The sequence below is a fragment of the Branchiostoma floridae genome, chromosome 8 (assembly GCF_000003815.2).
Source record: "Branchiostoma floridae strain S238N-H82 chromosome 8, Bfl_VNyyK, whole genome shotgun sequence".
Taxonomy (NCBI): Eukaryota; Metazoa; Chordata; class Leptocardii; order Amphioxiformes; family Branchiostomatidae; genus Branchiostoma; species Branchiostoma floridae.
Window position 1 is genome coordinate 8,555,137 of NC_049986.1, and position 21,508 is coordinate 8,576,644.

General features: G+C 39.8%; 3 protein-coding genes across 9 annotated transcripts in view; 1 reads left to right on the plus strand and 2 right to left on the minus strand.

Moving 5' to 3' along the window:
• Positions 1-7,361, minus strand: part of LOC118420649 (serine/threonine-protein kinase N2-like) — a 50,376-nt gene extending 43,015 nt beyond the window's left edge. For 5 of the 7 annotated variants that reach the window (XM_035827522.1, XM_035827520.1, XM_035827521.1 and 2 more), the window contains exons 1-2: positions 7,075-7,361; positions 6,644-6,956 (exon numbers count right to left, since the gene is read on the minus strand). In XM_035827522.1, the coding sequence (XP_035683415.1) occupies positions 6,644-6,956; positions 7,075-7,101 (340 nt within the window). In that variant the 5' untranslated portion in view covers positions 7,102-7,361. The remainder of the gene's footprint in view (positions 1-6,643; positions 6,957-7,074) is intronic. The other 2 variants (XM_035827525.1, XM_035827524.1) reach the window with 1 other exon arrangement.
• Positions 7,362-10,408: 3,047 nt separating this feature from the next.
• On the minus strand, positions 10,409-15,503 carry LOC118421495 (proteasome subunit beta type-1-B-like). Its single transcript, XM_035828806.1, has 6 exons — positions 15,298-15,503; positions 13,821-13,928; positions 12,645-12,726; positions 12,107-12,236; positions 11,299-11,405; positions 10,409-10,891 (listed from the first exon to the last, which is right to left on the minus strand). The coding sequence occupies exons 1-6, from the start codon at positions 15,474-15,476 to the stop codon at positions 10,706-10,708; spliced, it is 792 nt and encodes a 263-aa protein (XP_035684699.1). The 5' UTR covers positions 15,477-15,503; the 3' UTR covers positions 10,409-10,705.
• Positions 15,504-15,658: 155 nt separating this feature from the next.
• Positions 15,659-18,688, plus strand: LOC118421550 (U6 snRNA-associated Sm-like protein LSm2). The gene is made up of 5 exons (XM_035828888.1): positions 15,659-15,725; positions 15,820-15,887; positions 16,931-16,961; positions 17,132-17,191; positions 17,682-18,688. The coding sequence occupies exons 1-5, from the start codon at positions 15,723-15,725 to the stop codon at positions 17,805-17,807; spliced, it is 288 nt and encodes a 95-aa protein (XP_035684781.1). The 5' UTR covers positions 15,659-15,722; the 3' UTR covers positions 17,808-18,688.
• Positions 18,689-21,508: the final 2,820 nt, after the last annotated feature.

Consider the following 21,508-nt stretch of genomic DNA (forward strand, 5'->3'; position numbering starts at 1 on the left):
TATTCTCTACAGATATTCCAACCGGAAATCAGAAAAAATGGAAGCTGTAAACATGCACTCTACGTTTCAAGCTTTTTGATTGGCTTACAGTCGCACTTTCTCGGTTTTACGTCAGAGGTGAACCTATCAACGCACAGAACACAATCGGCATCGACTTTGATAATAACCAATCAGAACTCAGAAAAAATGGAAGCTGTCGACATATACTCCGCGTTTCCAGCTTTTTGATTGGGACAAAGTCGCGGACTGTCTCGGGTGTACGCAGAACTGAACCAATCAACGCACAGGACACAAAATGGCATTCGGCATGCAGTTTGACAATACTTTCGCAGCTGAGACGACCACACAGGCGCTCAAGGAAGAAGTTGCCCGCCATGGAATGAACGAGATTGATAAATTTTCACACAAAAACGTTATCTTCAGAAAATTGGACCTTAGAATCTTGCAAATTCAACGGTGAACGGACGTGTTCACGCAACGCAATACATTTGTATACCTGTTAAAACGTGTGCTTGTAACATGTTGTTGCACTGGCTCAGGGGTATTATTCACGCGTGGTAAACCAACGCTCCGGGATCGAATCCGTGGACAGATAATGTTTTTAAATTTTTTTTTTCTTTTTGCTGCATTTTCGCGAAAATGTTGCCTTTATTGTTGCTTCTTTTCTTGCTATTTTTGCTTTCTTTTCCCTTCGCCCACATCCTGCATTTTTTTTCAAAAATGTTGCCTTTCTAGTCTTTATTATTTTATACAGTTGTTACTGGGTAAAAGTTAAAATCTTTCTTCCAATGCCTTTCACTTTCAGTGTATAAGGCAGTGCCCATCTCTCTGTCTATTGCCCTTGGGCCACCATTAGTTGTGCAAGGACTATATAGCAGGGGCTAGTCTATTGGTAGTGGTAGTGTGGTAATCAGTGTTCATCTCCCCAGTGCAAATCAGAGAAAGCAGTTTGTACCATTTCAAAGTCTTTTGAATGACTCAACAAGGGTTTCAACCAGAGACTTTCAAAATGCAAATTTATACAAATGGACTACAATATAAAATGTTATACTAAAAAGCCCACCCAATAAAAATACTGTAAATCTTTAAATGTTTGCAGTGGTTCAATTTTCGCAAGTGGCAAATTCATGAATCTATGATGCCTCAAATATGCAAGTCAATGGCATTATTACTACCGTACTACTGTTCCAAATTTTAAAAACAAGCAGTGAAAATGTTCTTTCTCTTTCACTGAAAAATTATTTCCCCAGAAAGATAAGAGAGTTTACAGTGTGTGACCTGGCACCTGCCTTGGTGCCAGTGTCTGTTCCCTGTCACTCACAAGTAAACAGTAAGTATTATACTGATGAGGTATCACATGCTGGCACTGCATATGTCCCTGGCACTGTACCAATGGTGATGGAACCTAGCACACTGTAAACTGTAAACTGGTACAGGAAATGGCTTCTGTTCTGATACATGAACCACTAACCATTATAGGTACTATACAAATTGTTGAGCAATTTTAATGACAATGGGGCCCACATTCTCCACTTACACACTTCCCATAATTAAGTGCGAGAGGGTTCCGGATATGGATGTTACTTGGATGCTACCACAGTTGCTCAGGGTGCGAAACCAGGGTGGAACCAGCTAAAACCTTCAGTACGAGGGCGGAAAAGCATATAAACTAATAAGTTGTCTGGTAAATATAGTACAGCTATCATTTGGGCCGAGAATCTTACAAGTTTTGTGGTCAGAAGTAACTACCTAACACGTGCACCACTGTGGCTGTTAGTTGGTTTCTTCCGATGACCTCAAGGGCCACAACTTGGCGTTTCGTCTGCAGCCTTTGTTTTTTTCCTGTCGGAAAGTGATTAAACCATTGTCCTGTGATCGGTTCCACACCAAACTATCATCTCCTTGATGTTTTCTGTGTTCGGAATTGGTTAGAACCAATTTTCTGTGCCCTTGGAGTCAGTTCCGGAGTTCGGAGCAGCCATATCCGGAACCCTCTCGCACTTAATTATGGGAAGTGTGTAAGTGGAGAATAGGGCACAGGTGACAATATGCATTGTTTTGTTTTTTTAACAAACGTCACAATGGCTTTAAAGAGAACTCAAGGAAATTATGTGCAATTGTACCTATTGTTTTTGTTTTCTAAAGTAATGGTTTGAAACTTAGAACTGCAATTGTCAAATTTCATTTACCTTTGTGGCGAAAAAATGTGGATGCCCAACGTAAAATAAATGGTACAATGTTAGCAAAACTTAAAATTTCTTTTTGCACTGGTGCACAGTCAAGAGTTAGATGTGCAGCTGCAATTTTGTGTGCACAAAAGTTCACATGCACCTAGTATTTCAAACTCTGGCGTCATTGTTCTGTGTATTTATACCACATGTATTTGTATTTGAGCACAGGCATGATATCATGGCGTTAAACATGTATTCTAATGGCTTTGTTGTGTGTTTTGGTCCCCTTGAGCATGAATAAACATCCTACTATATCTCATTCAGTTACATGCTCAACAATAAATCTGTAACCATGTTTGAAGTACTATATTATATACAAGATAAACATGTCATAGAAAGAGTACCTGAATATGTTAAATATTAACTGATATTTTCATTAAGTTCCCTATTCTATCTATTGGATATAAGAACTGATTCAAACATTACATTAAAAAGTACATGTAGCATATAGCCATTAGGTTCAAACTTCAATATGTGAAATCGAAACACATACATTACCTAGTATAAAATGTTTACCTTTTAGTATTGGAATATGATTTTTTTTCTACTGCTGTGATACAACCAAAGCTACCACCATTGGAAAACAAAAAGAAGGAAAACTTCAATGACAAGTGAGTGCACAGTTCCAGAAACTGCCCCCCCTCCCCATCCCCACTGAAGGTATAGAACTACAACTTACCAGAAACGCTCCCATGCTTAATAGTGCAGTTAATTCACTCAGGTGTCCAGTACCTAGTGGTGGTCTTGCTTCTTATCTTTAAACCCCATTGAAATTCTTAGGGTCACTAACTATACTGACCAGTGGGTTGGGTTACCACTTACATATTAACCCCTTAGGACTCGGGTTGGATACCACGAAAATCACGAAAATCTTTAGGTTCAGGTAACAGGCCCAAATTATTATTAACGAATGTTAATGTACTAGTACTATAAGTATAACACAAAGAAAGTACACTTGAATATTCTGTGACTAAAAATTGTGAAAATGAAACTTTTACACTATAATAGGATGAAAACATTGTATACTTATATGTCATCAGTGCCATCTTTGATTTGAGATTATCTCACAAGAATTGGTTCTTCTGTAATTCCAAATAAACATTTTGTTTACTGTTTTTGTAAACAGAATGTTGGTCCAGGCCTGAACCTAAACTTTATTACCTCTACCTCATTTTTCAACCCTAGTTCTGAACCTATACCTAAACTTTCATACCTGTACCTTATGTTTCTTTTAGGTCACAACCGTAGGTATGAACCAATACCTAAGGTCTCATTTATGTATTACTCCGCGAGTGGGTACCCTAAAAGAGATCCGAGCCAAAAATGAAGGGGTGCACGGACGCGTGTTTTTAGGGGTGAGAAATTCCCTTTTAGCCAGCAGAACTGATCTCAAAAGTTAGATTGGTGAAAGCTTATTTGTAACTGAAGTTTTGCAGCCGCCCGCTAGGTCGGAGGTACACAGTCGTGGGTTCTGAGTGATGCGGTTGTACACTAGCAGCGAAAAAGTGCCTTTTGTGGGGATTGACTAATCGTAGTTTGCAATTGCTATAAAAAAAGTTCCTACGTATAGTTTACGTTGGCAATTTTTTCCCACGATATAGGGTAAATGTGCTCGACATAGAATGAAAAATCTGCTGAAATTTCACGTAGCTTCATTATAAACGCGCCCATTTAAACCACGAATTATAACATTAAAGTCTATGGGAAGAAGAAACTCATCAATGAAACCTTAAACCTCTGTACCTGTACCTATAATGTACATTTGTATAGCTACAAAGCCCCATCAACATATTTCGTTCACCAAATTCAACCTATATCTTACATAATTCATGGAAGACAATGTTTGTGGTGATATCGCCATCAACGACTGTTCAAGTGGACTCAAACACGCGGGTTAGTTCGGGCGGGTAGCGCGGATACTTGCAGAGCACTTGAAATTAGCCAATCTGAAGAGAAAACGAACGACACAGGAACAAAACAGCTCTTGTGGCCCACTCCATCCGGACACTTGTGACCAACTTGTGATTTACACAAATGAGGGCCTGACCATATGAGCCTGCCAACACTGTGACGTCACATGTCTGACACGGCAGCTGTGGTAGTCAGGGTGCAATATCACCATTAGGCACAACCAATGTAATAACTTTGTTCTTGTAGTCAATATTTTAATAACTAAAGAATTTAACAAAATCTTGCATCACAATTTCATATACAAGTAAGAAGAAATCCTAGTGAAAACGATGTGATCTTTTTGTTTCTGAAAATGATAAAAATATTCTGCAGTATTTCCAGGCGCAAAACTACAACAGTAAACAATGATTATCAATATGACCTAAATAAACTTCTTATACATTCTTATGTTTATATAGAACTAACTTATGTGAAACTGATAATTTTCATAATTTTTCTTTAAATTGTGTAGGTTGTTATTTATTTCAATCACACAAAAAGTTACAAATCTCAAGTCATAGATGCCAGAAACAAAATCAACTTTCAAACACTTTTTGTTATACATTTGTACTAAAATAAACTGAGGTCTGACAGCATAGTAAACTCCTAACCATGATTCATTGGTATTTTCACCAATCCAATACAATACCCCCAAAACGTGATAGTGTCCAAGAATCTATCCTCTTCGTATTAAATGTAATACTCTATTAAACTCCAATAAATGATAATTACGCTAATTATCTCAACCAGAACAAATCTACAACTCAATGCAAACCTTACTACATTTGGTTATCCTACACAGCTTATTAATATGCATGAAACGATACAGGGGACCTGCAGTTTTGTTTGTCCTGTGAAACTTACCCGGCTCTCGGCACGGTTTACAGTAAATACTCCAAATCCTTCATGCCCCCCCTCCCTGTGAGTCTAGCCCTAAAAACTTATCCCAACATTACTTTCCACAATAACGGTACCCTGCGTAGCCGACAGTTCCATGAACCAACACAGTACAGGCTGTATCTGGTTTATCGAGTTAGCATGGTTGTACCCTTGGATGTGACCATGTTTAGGCAAAAGCTAAACATACTGCGCGCATGTACGTCTGTAACTCAAGAGTTTCCTGTGTGATATAATCTAGTGCCAGTGGTGGTAAGGGGAAGTGCTTCAGGAGGTCCTGTGTTATCAAGTATGGACATGGCTGTAATGCAGGATGGTGGCATTTGGAAAGATGATCTCTTATATGGCTGGTCATATCTTTGATCTACACAGCTAGAAGCTAGAAACATTGGTCATTGGGAAACAGATAAGAAGGCACTGTAGCCTATCTTGTCACCATACCGTCTAACCCCTAACCTTCTCCATAACCTATGCTGAGTTCTTTAACATACTCAAGTTTGATGCTGCATGCACAAGATGTCCCATTCGAAGGATAATCTGACTGCTATACAGTAATTGCACACCCCATTTCGTTCAATTATTCGAATGGTGTGACAAAGTAAAGTTATTAAGCTGGACCGTATCACGACAGGATTTTGTGATTTCGTGCAATTAACAGAAGTGTGTGATTATCCGTTGTGCAATTGACTGGCTTCTACTGTAATATAAAAACAATCATTCCAATAGTATCCAAGTCAGGGGCAAAGTATTCTAAGTTTCGACAAACCTTTAATTTCTGGGTTTCTATCCTGTATGAGAAATGTGGAACCTCAAATCTTCATTTTTCCACAGTGACAAGTTAACGTTATGTTCTTATTTTAGCTGCTGCAATGCTTTTATTTCCTTTGCAATTTAGAAGAGTGATTCATTCAGTTCGACGAATGTCTTGCTACCTGTGCAGATAGGAATGCCATGCTAATAGCTAGTGATAACAATGTTGAAACCACATTCTGTCACATTCTGTAGTGTGATACGTATACTGTGTGAAGTCTGGAATACATCAGTAAAATCAGTCGCTCTTCCATCATCGAATGGCATTCCCCACTCCCCCCCTTTTCCCTGCTATTATCAAAATCCTTGGGATGTGTATATCTTCACCCCCTGCCCACGCACTAAATGCACAGATGTCGAAACAAGTACAGCACCAAACCTATGACATTTGGAACATGGCGGGCACATATATGTACTAAGAGAGAACCAGTGCCAAGTGCACAGCATGTCGGATTAAAAGCGACATTTTCCAGCGCCACAAAACAATTCTAACCCTGTGGCACCAAAAATGTCTGTAACCAACTTTTCAGAATTCTTTTCTTCTTTTTTCAATGACAAGTCCAGGCAACACCTATAACCTGCTTACAAGCCGTATTTGTTTTAGGCAATGTTGTTTGAAGTGTACAATGTTGGGAAACACCCATGTGACGTAACGTGCTGAAAAACAAAAGTATAATTTGGCTCCAAATTATGATAATGATCGTGAGATCAGGAGTTATTTTCTTTTTCCGTCTGTGACTAAAAACATTACTCACCGGTTAGGTCCGCTGACTCCGATGCCGACTGTGACACGACTATATGGGCGTTCAGTTCCTGTAACTGTTCGTGTAGCTCTTGTATCTTTTTGTTGGACTTTTTCACGATGCTGTCCACGTTGGCCAAGCTCTTCTTGTCCGTGGTGACTTTCCTGACTTTCTCGGCGCCCTCCTTGATTTTGTACTCCTTCTTGATGTCGTTTTTTATGTGTTCTCGGAGGTACTCGAGTTTTTGTTGAATATCGCTGTCTGAAACGTCCTGCATGCCATACCTCTGTCCAATGTGATTCACGAAATGGCTCGCCGGATCGCTCTGAAACAACCCGAACATACAAACACTTCAACACAAACGTACACCACCAAAATGACAAGAAATCGGAGTTGTTTACGAGTAGGAAAAGTGGACAAACTTGAAGTTGTCCGCCTCTTACCTGGAAGTGTGTTGGCTCGGCCGCCATGTTTGAAAGTCGACTTGGGCCCGACGGCGGCGCTACCGCGGAAACTCCACCCTTTTGTCGGCGACGCGGAGCAACTATCCCCGCAAATCCGACTCGACCACCTCTGGAGACTACTCCTAGTTACTCGGCTCTGACGGTGTGCCAGCTGAACACCACAAACAGTAAAGAATATTCACTTCTGTCGCGGTCTCTCTCCCTTACCTTCAAAACCGTCATGAGAAATTTGTATTAGTGTGGCATCACGTGACTAAGGGCGGTGCTGCTGACCAATTAGGAAGTTCGACTTTCCGGTGAGTCAGCGACACCAGAGATTCAGTTAGCTGTCCTCTCATTGGTCGAATCTTTCTATTTCCTTGCAAAGTTTTGATGTGCATTTTTGTACCCTCGCAAATATATATTTTTTTAGCCATTTGAGATTGTGTGGTTGGATGGTGTGTTAATGAATTGTCACATTTACACAGTAAATTGACAGTTAAGCGATTATTGACGTGATAAGTTTTTGCTATTTTTGTAACATTATGCCCTGGTATTAAAGGTTGATGACCTGTACTGTGGACAAAAGGATAAGTTTCCAACTGAATGTGTTTGAACAACAATGGTGATTTCCAAGGCCGTTGACCTGGTACTGTTTGCATGTGGGTGGTTCACTAGCCTGGTATCCATGTCTGTGTTAGCTCTGTGGGTGGAGCCTGAAATAGCGATCCATACCAGACTAGTGTTTCAGTGTTCTCCAAGCAGAGGTTGGGTCGTGGAGATAGCAGTTGCAACAGTGAGGTTCAAGCACTGCCAAACTGACCGTGCCAACAGCTCTGAGCTTTTGGCGTTGTTTGTTTGTTGTGCTTGGCACGTTGGATTTGTGATAAGGCTGCCCGGGTTCGAATCCCGGGAGTCGGGATATTGTTTCTGTATCTACTCCCATGTTGTTTCACAGTGGTCAGGATTTTTACCAAAAAATCCAGACAACTACTATATCAGCAACCCAACCTCTGCCTGGAGACTAGCATTTTAGCAAGGCATTTTAAGGCTATACCAACTAGCATACATAGTCCTGTGGTTAGCAGCATTGCCTATGGAACTAAATTCAGAAGCCAATATGAGTTTGATTCTCTGTCCCTCAACCAACACACAAAGTGCCAGTAAGGGTTTTGACAGGTCCACTGATGCTTGCAGGAATTTTCCTGGTATAATGAACTTGTAAAACTATTCATAACGTCTATCTTCTCTGTCACAACCAGTGAAAGAGTTGTTCTTTAGTGAGCTAAACTGGTTCAATCAAGATACTGTAAATGCATTTAAGTTTGCAGGGATTCAATTTCGCGGAAGCGGGAAAGGGTACTTTTCTCGATGGTTTTAAATTAGACTTTAAGTAACACCATAGACTGCAGTCTAATACCATAATAGAAAAATGTTCGCGGTGGTTTTAAGTTCGCGGTGAAGTGGTCACCACGAAAACCGCTAACAATAATCCACCGGAAACATTTCTGCATTTACAGTAACTTTCATTCCACTTTTTGCTTGCCATGTATATGGATGGATGGATGGATAGATATAATGCTGCCTTCTGTGTTTTAAAATATTGAAAACTATGGAGTTTGCATTACACAGACTAGTGTCCCTGGACATAACATTCCCAATTCTTTGGAATATTACTCATGTTGGCTCTCTTCTGATCAATAAAGTGTATTGCATAAATGTCACAACTATATCCCTAGAGAATCCATCATATTCCTGTAGGGTAGAAACTGACTCACAATGGCAATAAAGACAAGGTCTTTATTGATATGAGGGGTGATCAATAAGTTCGTGGCCTCACCCAGAAATATGGTGCGTAACCCAAATTTCAGGGCACAACTATAGTACCCTTTATCAATGGCCACCAAATTTCAAACCACTGTAGTCATTATTTTCCAGTCAATTTCCTTCTAAAAATCAGTAGGAAAGTGAAAAGAAAAACGAGTGAACTGTGATCAGAGCTATGTAGGTTGTGTTCTTTGTGCTGTGAAATCAATGAAAACATGTGTCATGACAGATCCTATTGCATTTCATTTTCAACAAGAAAGAAGTGGGTGTCTGACTTTCAACAGAGCAAGTTTACCCGCACACCTCAGGTAGCAGCTCAATTGTCCATGTTTTTCCTTATCTTTTACCTAATGTTTACGTTACTGGGTGTTGCCTGCAAAGTAATGACCACAATGATTTAAAATTTGCAAGACATCCACAAAAGGCTTTGAAATTTGCAATCATGCCCAAATATTGAGTTGTGCACCTTATTTCTAGATGAGGCTGAGAACTTATTGACAAACATTATCAGGAAACAGTAGCTGCTTGATCTGCCAGCTTGTTTTTTTTATTGAAGAATCATCCTTGTCAAAACAAGGCGGCAGGCGGCGATTTTAGCCGCCTACTTACTTTTTTCCAGCCGGCTACTTTGGGGTAGAATTTCAAAAAATAAAAGTTTAAGTCCAGTGCTCCCCGTTACAAAATCCCCCAGCAATTTGTTTTGATAAACCTCTGGCAGTTTTCTGATAGTTGGCCCCCGATTAGGGGTCATAGCGGGGTACCTAATTTTTTTGAAATTCAGAATTTTTTTGTCAATTCAAAGTTTAAAGATAACAATAAAAGTTACCCAAAATACACCCCCAAACCATATTTAGGGACACCCCCCCTCCCGTACCTACCCCCCGCTCGCCACTTCGTGGCTCGCCGCAAGCCGCTACGCGCCTTGCCTACTACTTTCATATATTAGCCCCCTACTCTAAAGGTTTGTGACAAGGCTGAGAATGATTGAGAGAATTGGTAGAGTGATTGTGAGGTTAAGGTCTAAGAGAAACTGTTGAGTATCACTATGGTAAGTACTAGCAAGGTTTTATCCATGGTTCTTAGAAGCACACAAAGGACTTTATACTAGTAACAGTTACAAACCTACACCAGAAATACTGTAGTCAAAAACATTTGTAATTCTAGAACTACAGTATGTTTAGTGGCAATTCATCCTAATTTGTAAATACATGTAATGTAATTTTTACAATTTGTGTGTTTTGTTGCCTTTTAGTCATACTTCTCCATTTTGCCTGGTAAAGTTAAAGGTAAACAGATCCACTTTAAGACACTGGGATGCTGCCAACGTCCCTAAGTCCTATTTTCCATACAGAGGTTAGACTCCGACGACGTTTTTTAGATGCTTTTATCTAGCTTCTATTATGTATGGTTTTCTTTATGTCTTGTGGCCTCTTGCTTGGAGAGTACCTAAGTCCAGTGACATACACACTTTAGCAACAACAACACACCGACAAGAACGGACAGGATATCTGACAGACATGAAACAGTGTTTTATTCTCTTCACCAATACACAGCTTCTTCCATGGTTCTTATCTTAGTGTGACTTTCAAATCCATCTTTACTTTTTTAACTGTGGACTAAGATCTATACGATGTTAATGCTCAAATAGCTACTCCGTGTATTTCAACATTACTCACATAACAAGATTCGCTTAAGCTTCATGAATAGTTTAACCCTCTCTGTACCAAGTACTGTCAGAAAGATGAAGAACACAACATGTTCTGTCAGTCCTTGGGACAACAAGGGTTATCCACAACACATTAACTCAGTCCCTTCTGAGAGGGAACGATTCCTCTTGGATTCCGTCCTTGGTGATGACGTTGATGATGATCTGGTCGCCAGTGTAGATGTCTCGTTCCGCCGCGGAGATAAAGACGTCCTTAACCAGCGCTACGGCCTTTTCTTTCGGTACGGGAAGTCGCTGAACTCCCTGCATATTCTTCATACCAATCTGTTTATGGAGAAACAAAGGGTTGTTACAGGATATAGCATACTGTAAGTCTTGAAATATTTGTTTTTGCAGTGCCTATCCTATGCAAAATAATTTTACCGTTAAAATGTGTTTTTGTGCTTCAGTATTTTTTGACTGAAGACAATACACTGCAAAAACCTCCTTTCTGCTTAGACAGCAAAAATAGAAGAATTTACAGTAACTTGGAGACACTAGCTACTACCATTTGAAGAATCATAATCTACTCTTAATGCTGATGAATGAGTAAATTGTATTGAGTGATGGTAGCTGTCTGGCCTTCAATGACCTTCTGGCTGAATAGTCATTTTAGCTTGACAACAAAAGTTACCACACAACTGCTCCCTCTAGAGACAAATACAGGTACTGCAGAAATCAGACTTGCTGACCTGGTTGTCCAACAGTGGCTGGAGGAGTGCGCTGGCTGATCCACCTGCACGGTACACCTCCCGCTCATACGAACCGATCGGGTCAAAACTGTACACACAGCCTTTCCCTGTGGATAATATCAGAAAAAGATTTTTTACAAACAACACAAACATTGGTAAATTTTATCTACTCTTGAATCAGCCATGATACTATTTCATAGAGTAACAGTCACGTATATACACAAACGAAAACTACTGGATTTGCCTATTCTTCCTTTGGGCTGCAAGAACAACTTGGTGGCTGAGAAAAAGAGCTGTGTTTTTTTACATGGACACATTATCACTGCTAGCCAAAAATCTTACATTACATTCTTCAAGTAAGATATAATATAACTCGATAATACATTTTTCCCTATAGAAATCTATACCAGACTATCTTCCTTTTGTGACAAGGTCTCTAAAACTATCGTTATAGAATAATGGCTTTCCAATGCAGTGTTCTAGCCAGCCTGATTTTTTTCTGTCCCCTTGATTTTTAATGGGAATCCTTTTGCGAAAGCGCGACAATCCTAGGGGAGTCCTAGGGTGTGCTCCCCAGGAAAATTTTGAAATCCAGACCCTCTGAAGTGCTATTTCCTTTATTTTGAGGGGCAAATTTTGCTGGTAGACTCAGCTTGGTTTAATTAGAATCTTTACATGCCAATTTTGTCTGTCACAGAGGATGGAATTGGCAAAACTTTTATCTGTCCCCAGCAGCAAAATTCCGTCGAAGGACAGAAGCTGGCAAGAACCCTGCTCTATTGTCTTGATTGACAGAAATGAAAAGTACCTTCTTCGTCCAGTCCTGCCAGGATGTTGTATGTGTAGTAAGGGAAGAACCGTCGGTAGTACAGCACTGTGGACAGCATGGCAGCGATGGACTTACAGCTCATGGTCTTGTTGTGTTCATGCTTGTAGTTCTGTGGCAACAAGAAAACCTTCAAGTTTAAATTCATTGTTTATGAAGATATGCTGACTGTAATTCTATCAGGACATTAGTAAACAACAAGTCTTCTACAAGTGTAATTCTAAATCAGAGTCAAAATGTTATTTCCAAGACAAAGAATTGGAGTTACCAAATAATACCTGCAATTGTACTTATCATCAACTTTTGCACGATTGCATCTGTTTTTGTTTAGCATGAATGTAGTACACAGTACAAACCTACATACGTAAACCTACAAAAATATGTGGATGAAAAAAATTGGGTGCACAGTATTTTGAGCCGTGCATCTACACTACTAGTGCCATTGCTTGCGGATGTTCTATTTACTGCTGACATATTCCATACACACAACTGTTTACTTGTAAACATTGATCCTCCTGACCTTTAACCTGGCATCCAGCATCTTTGTCAGGGTCAGGACATCACCATGGAAACCACAGCACCCCAGAACAGTCATGTCTGTGCTGTAGGTGGGAAAGAGAAAAACAGGGTGATCAGTTAACAGAAGATTTGCGAGCAATAAAGGTAATAATTTTCTAAATATAAGTAAGCATTAATATGCAAATTCAATCCTGATTTTAATCCTGACTTATTTCTGTTATGTTTCTATGCTATATTACAAGCTTGAACTTTTGGTTCACTTGTTTGGCAGTATGATTTTTTCCTAAATATTGTCACATCACAAACAATAACTCAAGACTTGTGAATGCAGGTTGTTCACCATGCTGAGTATACATATGCAGCAACAGAAATTGTGTCTACTGGTAATACGTGAATGGTGAAGACCCATAAGACATAAAACGTGTCAGCACGTTGTGACGAATTTTAACAAGTCTGAGGCCTTCACCATACATGTATTACCCACAATTCCTGGTGCTGTACATGTGTCCTCAGAATGGTGAAGAAAGAGCTTTATTCTATAAGCAGTTGCAATGTGAGTCAATAGAGAGGAAAGAACACAATCAAGACTGGGGAGCAAAAAACACAATCAAGACTAGGGCTGGGTACTGGTACAGAAAATTCAGGTACAGGTCCGATTCAGGTCTAGAGGATTAGGTCCAGGTTTAGGTCCGGACCTGAACCTGTACCTAACTCTGATCTAAAGGTTGTAAATGGGCGATACTCAAAACAATGGTCCATTTCACAACAAAGAAATCTTTTTGGCAGAGTATTCTGGCTCCCACTGCCATTTTAGAAACCTATCTTCATGTAAAAGTACTAAAAACACTATAGAAATGAAATGACTATAAACTCAAATCAACTCTACTTCACTCTTTTTATTTCCTTGGACTGGTAAGCCCCATGTCCAAGATCCGGTTCACTGATTTCTTAAGGTCTGTTTCTCAGACCGGTCCAATAACAACAAAAAATGGTTCTGTACCGGTATCCACCCCTAATCATGAAAAACTCATAATCCAAACAAGCTATTGCAAAACCGGTTGGGAATAAAATAAAAAGAAATGGAGACATAAAAGCACTAATAAGAACAGCTATTATACAGTAATACTAATGAAAGTCTCTATCCTGCAAGATCTCTCTCATTAGCAGAATGTCTTACAGTTTGTATCTCTTGGGAGAGTCCCGACTGAGGATGGAGAAATATTCGCTCAGTCTGGCGTCACACGCTAACACGGCGTAGTCCTCTCCCGCGATGGCCAGCACTGTCCTGGAACGAATAACGAAAACTGTCAATTATGTGTGTTCAAAACAGAACAAAACCTAATCCACATTTCTATTTGCACTAGAATACACCATGACCTTACTCTTGGCATATAAGCGTTAGAAAGATACTAAAATGTCTGTCATAATAACTGTTTAAGAATTTGAAGTTGGAATTTGGGTTCATCGAAAAAATTATGTTTGTCACAAAACTCCCATTTCAGATTCAAGCTCAGAAGAGGAGCAGTAAGGTTTGCAATTAGGTTTTTCTGACATTCTACTTTATTTTATGTGGTGCACCAAAAAAATCTATTGTGCGCACAATTACATTTTTTAGGTTATGTGCACTAGTGCAACTCAACTCAAAAATGAATTTCGAGCCCTGCTTTTGTGATGAATTTATCTGAGCACGGGCACACACCTGTGAGAATTTGGTCTGGTCCATTTACGACAAAACGCCTCATGTGCAGCACTTGGGAAAATGGCGGCTCAATTTGCCGATTCAAAATTTCAGCGAAACTTTGCCTCTTAAACATGTCCAAACATGAGCCGTCAATTGTTTTTTATGTGGGAACCTTAGAGGGCCGTAAAAGGAAGGCGCCATCTTTGTCAGTCGGTGTGGTTTCTAGAAAATTCGCTGAAAGACGGTCACTTTCAAGGTACATTTGCCATGTTTGTATGTCCCAACTTTGAGATGATATAGAAAAAAAATCTGAAGTGGTGTCCAAAATCACAGTAATATCCCAGGTAGGTAGATTAGTTACGAATATGATGCCGAAAACCGCACGTCGACACCACCTTGGTTAAATGAGAGAGAGGTCCGAGAGTGTGGTCAGCCCCTCGGCGGCAGGCCAAGGTATTGTTGTCGGATCGCCCGGGCTGAAATGCCAGCTTGGTGTTCCGATTGTGACCCGAAATTCGAGTACGTTGAACTCGGGATTACCCGAGTGGGTGCCGAACATTCCGACGGAGATTTCCGACGGATGCAGAAGGTACCCGAAGTGCGATTTTGCGGCAAATGCCGACTGAGGGCACGCACTCGGCATGCGTTGCACACGTAACCAAAAGACCACGTGACCCCACCAACTTCTGACAAGGACAGTGAGGTAAGTTTGCCCGTGCTGAGTGTATTAAATAATTTTTAGTTTAGAATATGCAACATGAAATGTTAAAACTTACAAATAACAGAAACATACAATCTTTAGTATCTATCACATCAACAATGTTGATAGTGATAGGCTTGGCATTATACAACTAGAAGCGTAAAACTCCCATGTAAAACTCCGAAAAACTGAATGGAGTAAATGTATGGAAAACAGCTATGTCATTTTGCCCCCCTCCCCACTCCACAATTTTTCTGTCGCGCAAAAACTCACCCTCCGTTCCACGAATAAGGACTGAAGTACTGTTGCCTGGGTCCGTGTGCACCGTAAGGCTCGGGTCCCTGCATCTGAACCCCTGGCTGGGCCATGTTCCCTCCCTCAACACTGATATTCTGCAAAATTTGTTGGAGGAAAAAATCACTTTCTGGTTTCCACAGGGTTTTCTTTCCCATGAAGCTCTGGTCTCAACTCTCGCTTAGCTAGTCACGTGATTAAAATTTCCTTCAAAACTTTTAGAACTTTAAAAACAATTCAAGAGCAATACTCTGAAAATCTTGAGACTTGACATAGAATTAAAGCTCAAAATATGATTTTAAGAAGGAATTCGTGATTAAAAGTGAAGTTTAAGATGATTTTTATTTATAGTATCGCGAGATTTTCCGAGATGTTGTAGCAGCGCGGAAAAGAAAGAAACCAAGATGGTGGGTCCAGCGTGTTTGTGGGATGATATTTACGTCTTTGTCGCATTTTCACTGGTTTTGAACAATTGACGACAACTCTGTACTTCTCTTTCAGTTGTTCTATTCATTCTTCAAGTCTCTGGTGGGCAAAGACGTTGTCGTGGAGCTGAAAAACGACTTGAGGTGAACAAGTATATCATCAGTCTAGTCACTGGGTTCTGCATCTATAGTCTGGAAAGTATATAAGTACTGTACTTGGTTTTTATGGGGGGGGGGGCATGTTGTTCACATGGCTTTGCAAATACTACACATGTGCTTAGCAGCTAGTACAGTGTACTTGAGGATTCCAAGATGAATGATTTAGGCTTCACCAGTGCCTGTGGTGTCAACACAGTTTTTGTTCAAAGCACTGCATATTTGATACATACTGGCTGTCTTAAATAACATAAGAAGTTAAGTTTACATTTTGTTGACAGTCTTGTTTTTTTTTATTTTTGTGAAAGTTCATCAGCAAATATAACTTTCCGAAAAACCTTAACTTAACATAACCAATCAGTGTACAAAATACTTTTCTGATCCAGGTTGCACAGTGTGCAACCTGGAGCAAAAACTAGGTTGCACAACTGAATTTCAAGTTGCACCACCTACAATTTGCTAATTTATGGAAAAAAGGTACAATACATAACCTTTTATCATCATGTTACTTATAAGCATGTTTGTTTCAAAGTAAAAATCAAATAAATTGACAACAAAATTGAGTTCTGAGGCTCAAAATCTAAGTTGCACACTGTGCAACCTGAGTTAGGAAGTAAGTTGCACCTAGCAAAAAGTGGTTGCAATGTGCAAGTGTGCAAGTGGGTATTTTGCACGCTGCCAATACTGTAAAATAGTAAGGACTTTGTCAGGTAACTTTGTCAGCCTTGTTCACAAAATGGACCAGTCTGCTGCAGCTTCCAGGACGTGATGATGGAGATATGTGACGGGGGGCGACACAGGTTACCTGGCACCTGCGACTTGTTGGTGCAGTCATGTGTCTCCAACAACGTCACATCCCAAATGCTTCAGGGGTGTCGATTCCGTGAACAAGGCTGACAGAGTCATTTGAAAGTTTGCTTAATAAATATTTTACCAATGTTGTTTGGTAACATTTGTGTCTCCATAATAAATATATATTTATCAATATCCTCACTGAAATATTTAACATACTTCTCTGACATGTTTTCCAGCATCTGTGGTACATTACATTCAGTCGATCAGGTAAGAATACTCTATTCAAAATACACATTTAGACTAGAGTGATTTTGTAGTCACTGGATGTTTGATAAGTTATATGGAATGTTTTTGTTTTGTATCTAAAACCTTGTATCTTTGTTATCTGATACAATTATCTATTTTTTTTAATGTATTATGGTATTTATATTTTCCAGTTCCTGAACATCAAGTTGACAGACATCAGTGTTACAGACCCAGAGAAGTACCCACACATGGTGAGTATCCTTTTTTAACCTCATTGATTTATTGACTCGTTTGGCTGTTACTCTTCCAGGACTAACAAATACCTTCCACTTGTTATGCAAAAAAGAAAGATAAAGGCCAGGTGCTGTGGCCTTTTTTGAGGCTGTAGCGGTAGGAGATTGTTAATCATCTGTGTCTTGCATACGGTATTTGAAAGCCCATCCCTCTCCTTTCACCGCCTTTTACCTCCCCAATTAAAGTCAAGTCCTTACTTCGGTTGGGGAGGTACAAGGTGGTGGAAGGAGAGGCATTTAGGTATCCATGTATGTTTTTACCTGTTTGGAATGAGGAAAGCTATAACGTGCCATTCAAAGGACAAAATGCTCAAGGAATCCAACCTTTCACCTCTCGATACCATGTCCGATAGTTATCCACCCTGCCATTTGGCCACTACTGGTATATGTGAAAAGTAGTAACATATAGTGTCAGTGTTCTACATTACCATCTTTTCTTCATTCACAGTTATCAGTAAAGAACTGTTTCATCCGCGGTTCCGTGGTGCGGTACGTTCAGCTACCAGCTGACGAGTGTGACACACAGCTGCTACAGGATGCAGCCAGGAAAGAAGCAGCACAGAACAAACAATAATAACAACACTCCTCAAGTCAACATAACTACATCATGGCTTTACAACAAAGACTCATTCTTTGAAAACCCTTTGTTTTTGACATTTTTAAGACAAGTAGTTGCCATGTTAGCTTGTTTGTTCTTAGTTTCCTAGCAAGTAAAGCATTTTGTTTTTAACTCCTTCCCAATGATTATGAATCAGAGGTGGAAACTGGTATGAAAATTGAAAGTTAGGAATGCCAGTAGATGTCATTTCTAATATGGTCCTCCCCACATGCTGTATATATCAGCTGTTTTTGTTTAGAGATCAAAGATCTGTATTTACAACAAGATTTGAGATATAAACTTGAGAAAGTTTATTTGTGTCAGGAGAAGTCATACAGAATTAAAGTTGAATTAAACTGTTATTTCCATAAGAAAATTTGGATTTACCCTGACTTATTTTCAACCGTTCAACTTCATTTCTTGACAAAGACTGAAGTCGGACAGTGAAAATTTGGGTAAGTCCTTTTTTGGTCTTAGAAATTTCAAAGACCAAAAATGGACTTTCCCAAATATTAATTTTGAATCCGAATGACTTAAGATAACTGGTGGTATAGCCCATAAGGCCATATGGTATTTTATCTTACCAGAATAATTATGTTTTGTTTAGAAAGCCAAGAAGCTTCATTTTGTTCAGTAATACACTTTAATATTGCCTTTCAACTTAGATCACTGTTCATGTATATGAGCCTAAATAACATGATGTTATATGACATCTTTTGTTGTCTTAGTTATTAGTAAAGTACTTTTTGTATTTGTTTTGTTTTGGTGTTCTTTAGAGTATGATATTATAAAACATTAAAAGGATGCTGTATCAAGATACAAATAAATATTATAAGTGTAACTTATGACAGTTGAAACCTGGGCTCATGTTATGTTTTACGGCATGTATTTCCATACTGTCATTTCTTTACAGCAAATGACAATGGGAATACAAGTATGATTTCTTCAACTTCTCTTTATAGCTAACATTTTAGCAAAAAGTTGTGCAGAAACTGCTCAAGTACATATTTTTTGTTAGCCTTTGTACCATCCATCGTAGCAACCACTGGTCCAATCTGTTCGCTTTGGTAAACATGCACAAAGATTGCTCCAGTGATAACTACCAAGCATGGCACCTGGACTATTGTGGTGTGAAAGAAAAGAATGGTTTTGAAATGTCAAAAGCTTGGTACTTCTGACATAAGGTGGTATCTCACTGTACTTGGGGCACTGGTGCAACACTGCAGGGTTCGTTCACTGCGGCACATTTTTGCCGATTTTTAATAATTTAGATATTGCCTAATATACGAGGGGCGTGCAATAAGTAATGGTCCTGACCCACTTCCAGTTGTCTGATCTAAATGAAATTTTGTATGTGTAATAATTCATATCTCTATGGGTTATGTTGCAAAAGACAGCTCTGAACTAATTGTGGTTTCTGATTTACTGGTGTTTGAACTTAGTCAGGTGCGAAATGGACCAGGTGTGAAATGGAACCAGTTGAGTGTCGCGCAGTGATCCGGTTTTTGTATTTGAAAGGACGCACACCAAAGAAGACTTTTGATGAAATAAATGAAACTTATGGTGATGATGCCCCATCATATGACCTTGTAAAACGCTGGCATCCTGAATTCAAACGTGGCTGGAAGTCTGTGGAAACAGCTCCCAGACCTGGTCGTCCCTCTTGTGCCATTGATGAGGCATCAGTTGGAGGACCAACCTGGGGTGTCCTACAAAATCGGTGTCCAGAGCTGCATCAAACGATGGGAGAAATGCATAACTCTGGGTGATTCCTATGAAGAGAAAGACTAATAACTGTGCCAAGTTTCATTAATCTCCTGCTATGGGAAATGGGTCAGGACCATTACTAATTGCACGCCCCTCGTATAAAAGTATGACTTAGAAGACAACAAAATACACAAAACGTAAGAAAATTCGTTCTTTATCTCTGAAATTGGTTGAATAATCTTTCAAACCCCGTAGTACTGTACCGGTGCCCCAAGTGCAGTGTGATACCACCAATAGTGTCCCAAACACAACCCATTTCAATGGGCGTTCACATTTATTTATTTATGAAAACTACAGGTATAGAAAATTTTCATAAAATCGGACAATTATCTAGAAGAGCAGGGATTTGACCTGGTGTGCTTGGCTAATAGATCTTTGACTTCTTTTTTTTCAATTTGTGGTGTAATGCACACAATCATACACATGCACACACACACACATACAGAGAGATCTGTGAAACCTTTGTTTGATGGTTTTGATTTATGTGATTATGATTTGATATCTGGTCTTGTTATCCGATTTGTATAATAGTTACTGATTATGTTCCTGACGTTCTTCTATGTTACAATATCCTATGTTCAACTATAATTTATACTGTGTGTGTCTTATAAGCCCACGTGGGCTGGGCGTTCTAACGCATGACACGTTAATAAAATTCATTCATTCATTCATACAGAGAGACACAGCGCAGACGTACACACACACACAATGCTTGATGACTTTAAGAAAAGTACTGAAGTCTGTAAACTTTGGGTGGCTTAATGCGAGATACACCTCAGACGTCACGTAATCCCCCCACGTACAGCAAAATGAAGCAGACGTTCTTACCTTTTTTTAACCCATGTCTAGATCAGTCTAGAGGTACATGTACATGCCAATGGGTAGGGAGAATTCACACCATGAACGTCGATAAAATCAAAGGATTGATTCGGATAAACTATTATTATGATATAATAAGTTCCCCGCGTTTAGAAAAAAAACAGTAAAGGAAGACCCCAAACAAGGAATAACAAAGGCAAATATAGAAGGCATGTCACGACATATACCCAGTCTTTCATTTTCTAGAAGTATGTACGGTTTCATTGTTTACTCAAAACTTCAACGTTGCCATGGTGCATCATTTAATATCTAGTCTAGAAGCGTCCGTGCTCACAGGATTGACTACGCAAGCATAAAGCGTTGCATGTGTATGTATGTACCATAGTACCAATGACTCAAGACATTCATATGGAAGGATGACATTCGGCCTTGGTATTCAACGACCAGACTCGTTTAAACCTTGCTGCTTCGAGGATAGGGACTGAAAGCAGCGACAGATTGTCATATAAACAGTCACTCGGTTCAGACATGAACGAAAAGACACCCGGGATCTTCGCTTTCTCTGTTTCGTATCTTCAATATCCACACTTTTTTCAGCCCCTCACCTTCAAGTAGCTGCCGCCTCACAGCCGTGTGCTCGATTCGAACCATTGTGTCGACCGACTGACACTGTAAGGACCACATACAGGTATTGCCACTTGGATATTGTATTTCCTACCAAATATGAAAGTAAGTGGACTGTTTCTGCCAGTTATATTAGCATCTAGTTTTTCAGCATGCAGTTGTTTGCCACCGGGGTGTGTGAAGAACAACATTATGCTTGTTTGGCCCGTATTAGAGGTCCGATGTATGAATATGAGTCTGACGAATTGGCCCGACGGTATTCCGACCACCGTACACCGCCTCGATCTCCATAACAATCGCATCAAGAACGTCACGTACTTTCCTCCTCTACACATACTGCACTCGCTGGACTTGAGCTGGAATTCCATCAAATTCGTGTCCTGGGCGGCTCTGCGAAACTTGCCGGCTTTGGGATATCTTAAGCTGAGCGGTAACCCAACTCAGCACGTTCGACTAGACGTTGTCAT

What these genes read in the sequence shown, in the direction of transcription:
- LOC118421495 (XM_035828806.1), bottom strand. Translation starts at nt 15,476, where the DNA reads ATGGGAAAGAAAACCCTGTGGAAACCAGAAAGTGATTTTTTCCTCCAA. An exon ending in TGCTGGATGCCAGGTTAAAG is followed by an intron (nt 12,237 to 12,644) that starts GTCAGGAGGATC and finishes TTGTTGCCACAG; the next exon opens with AACTACAAGCATGAACACAA. An exon ending in GGCAGGACTGGACGAAGAAG is followed by an intron (nt 11,406 to 12,106) that starts GTACTTTTCATT and finishes TATTATCCACAG; the next exon opens with GGAAAGGCTGTGTGTACAGT.
- LOC118421550 (XM_035828888.1), top strand. An exon ending in GAGCTGAAAAACGACTTGAG is followed by an intron (nt 15,888 to 16,930) that starts GTGAACAAGTAT and finishes CATGTTTTCCAG; the next exon opens with CATCTGTGGTACATTACATT. An exon ending in CATTACATTCAGTCGATCAG is followed by an intron (nt 16,962 to 17,131) that starts GTAAGAATACTC and finishes TATATTTTCCAG; the next exon opens with TTCCTGAACATCAAGTTGAC.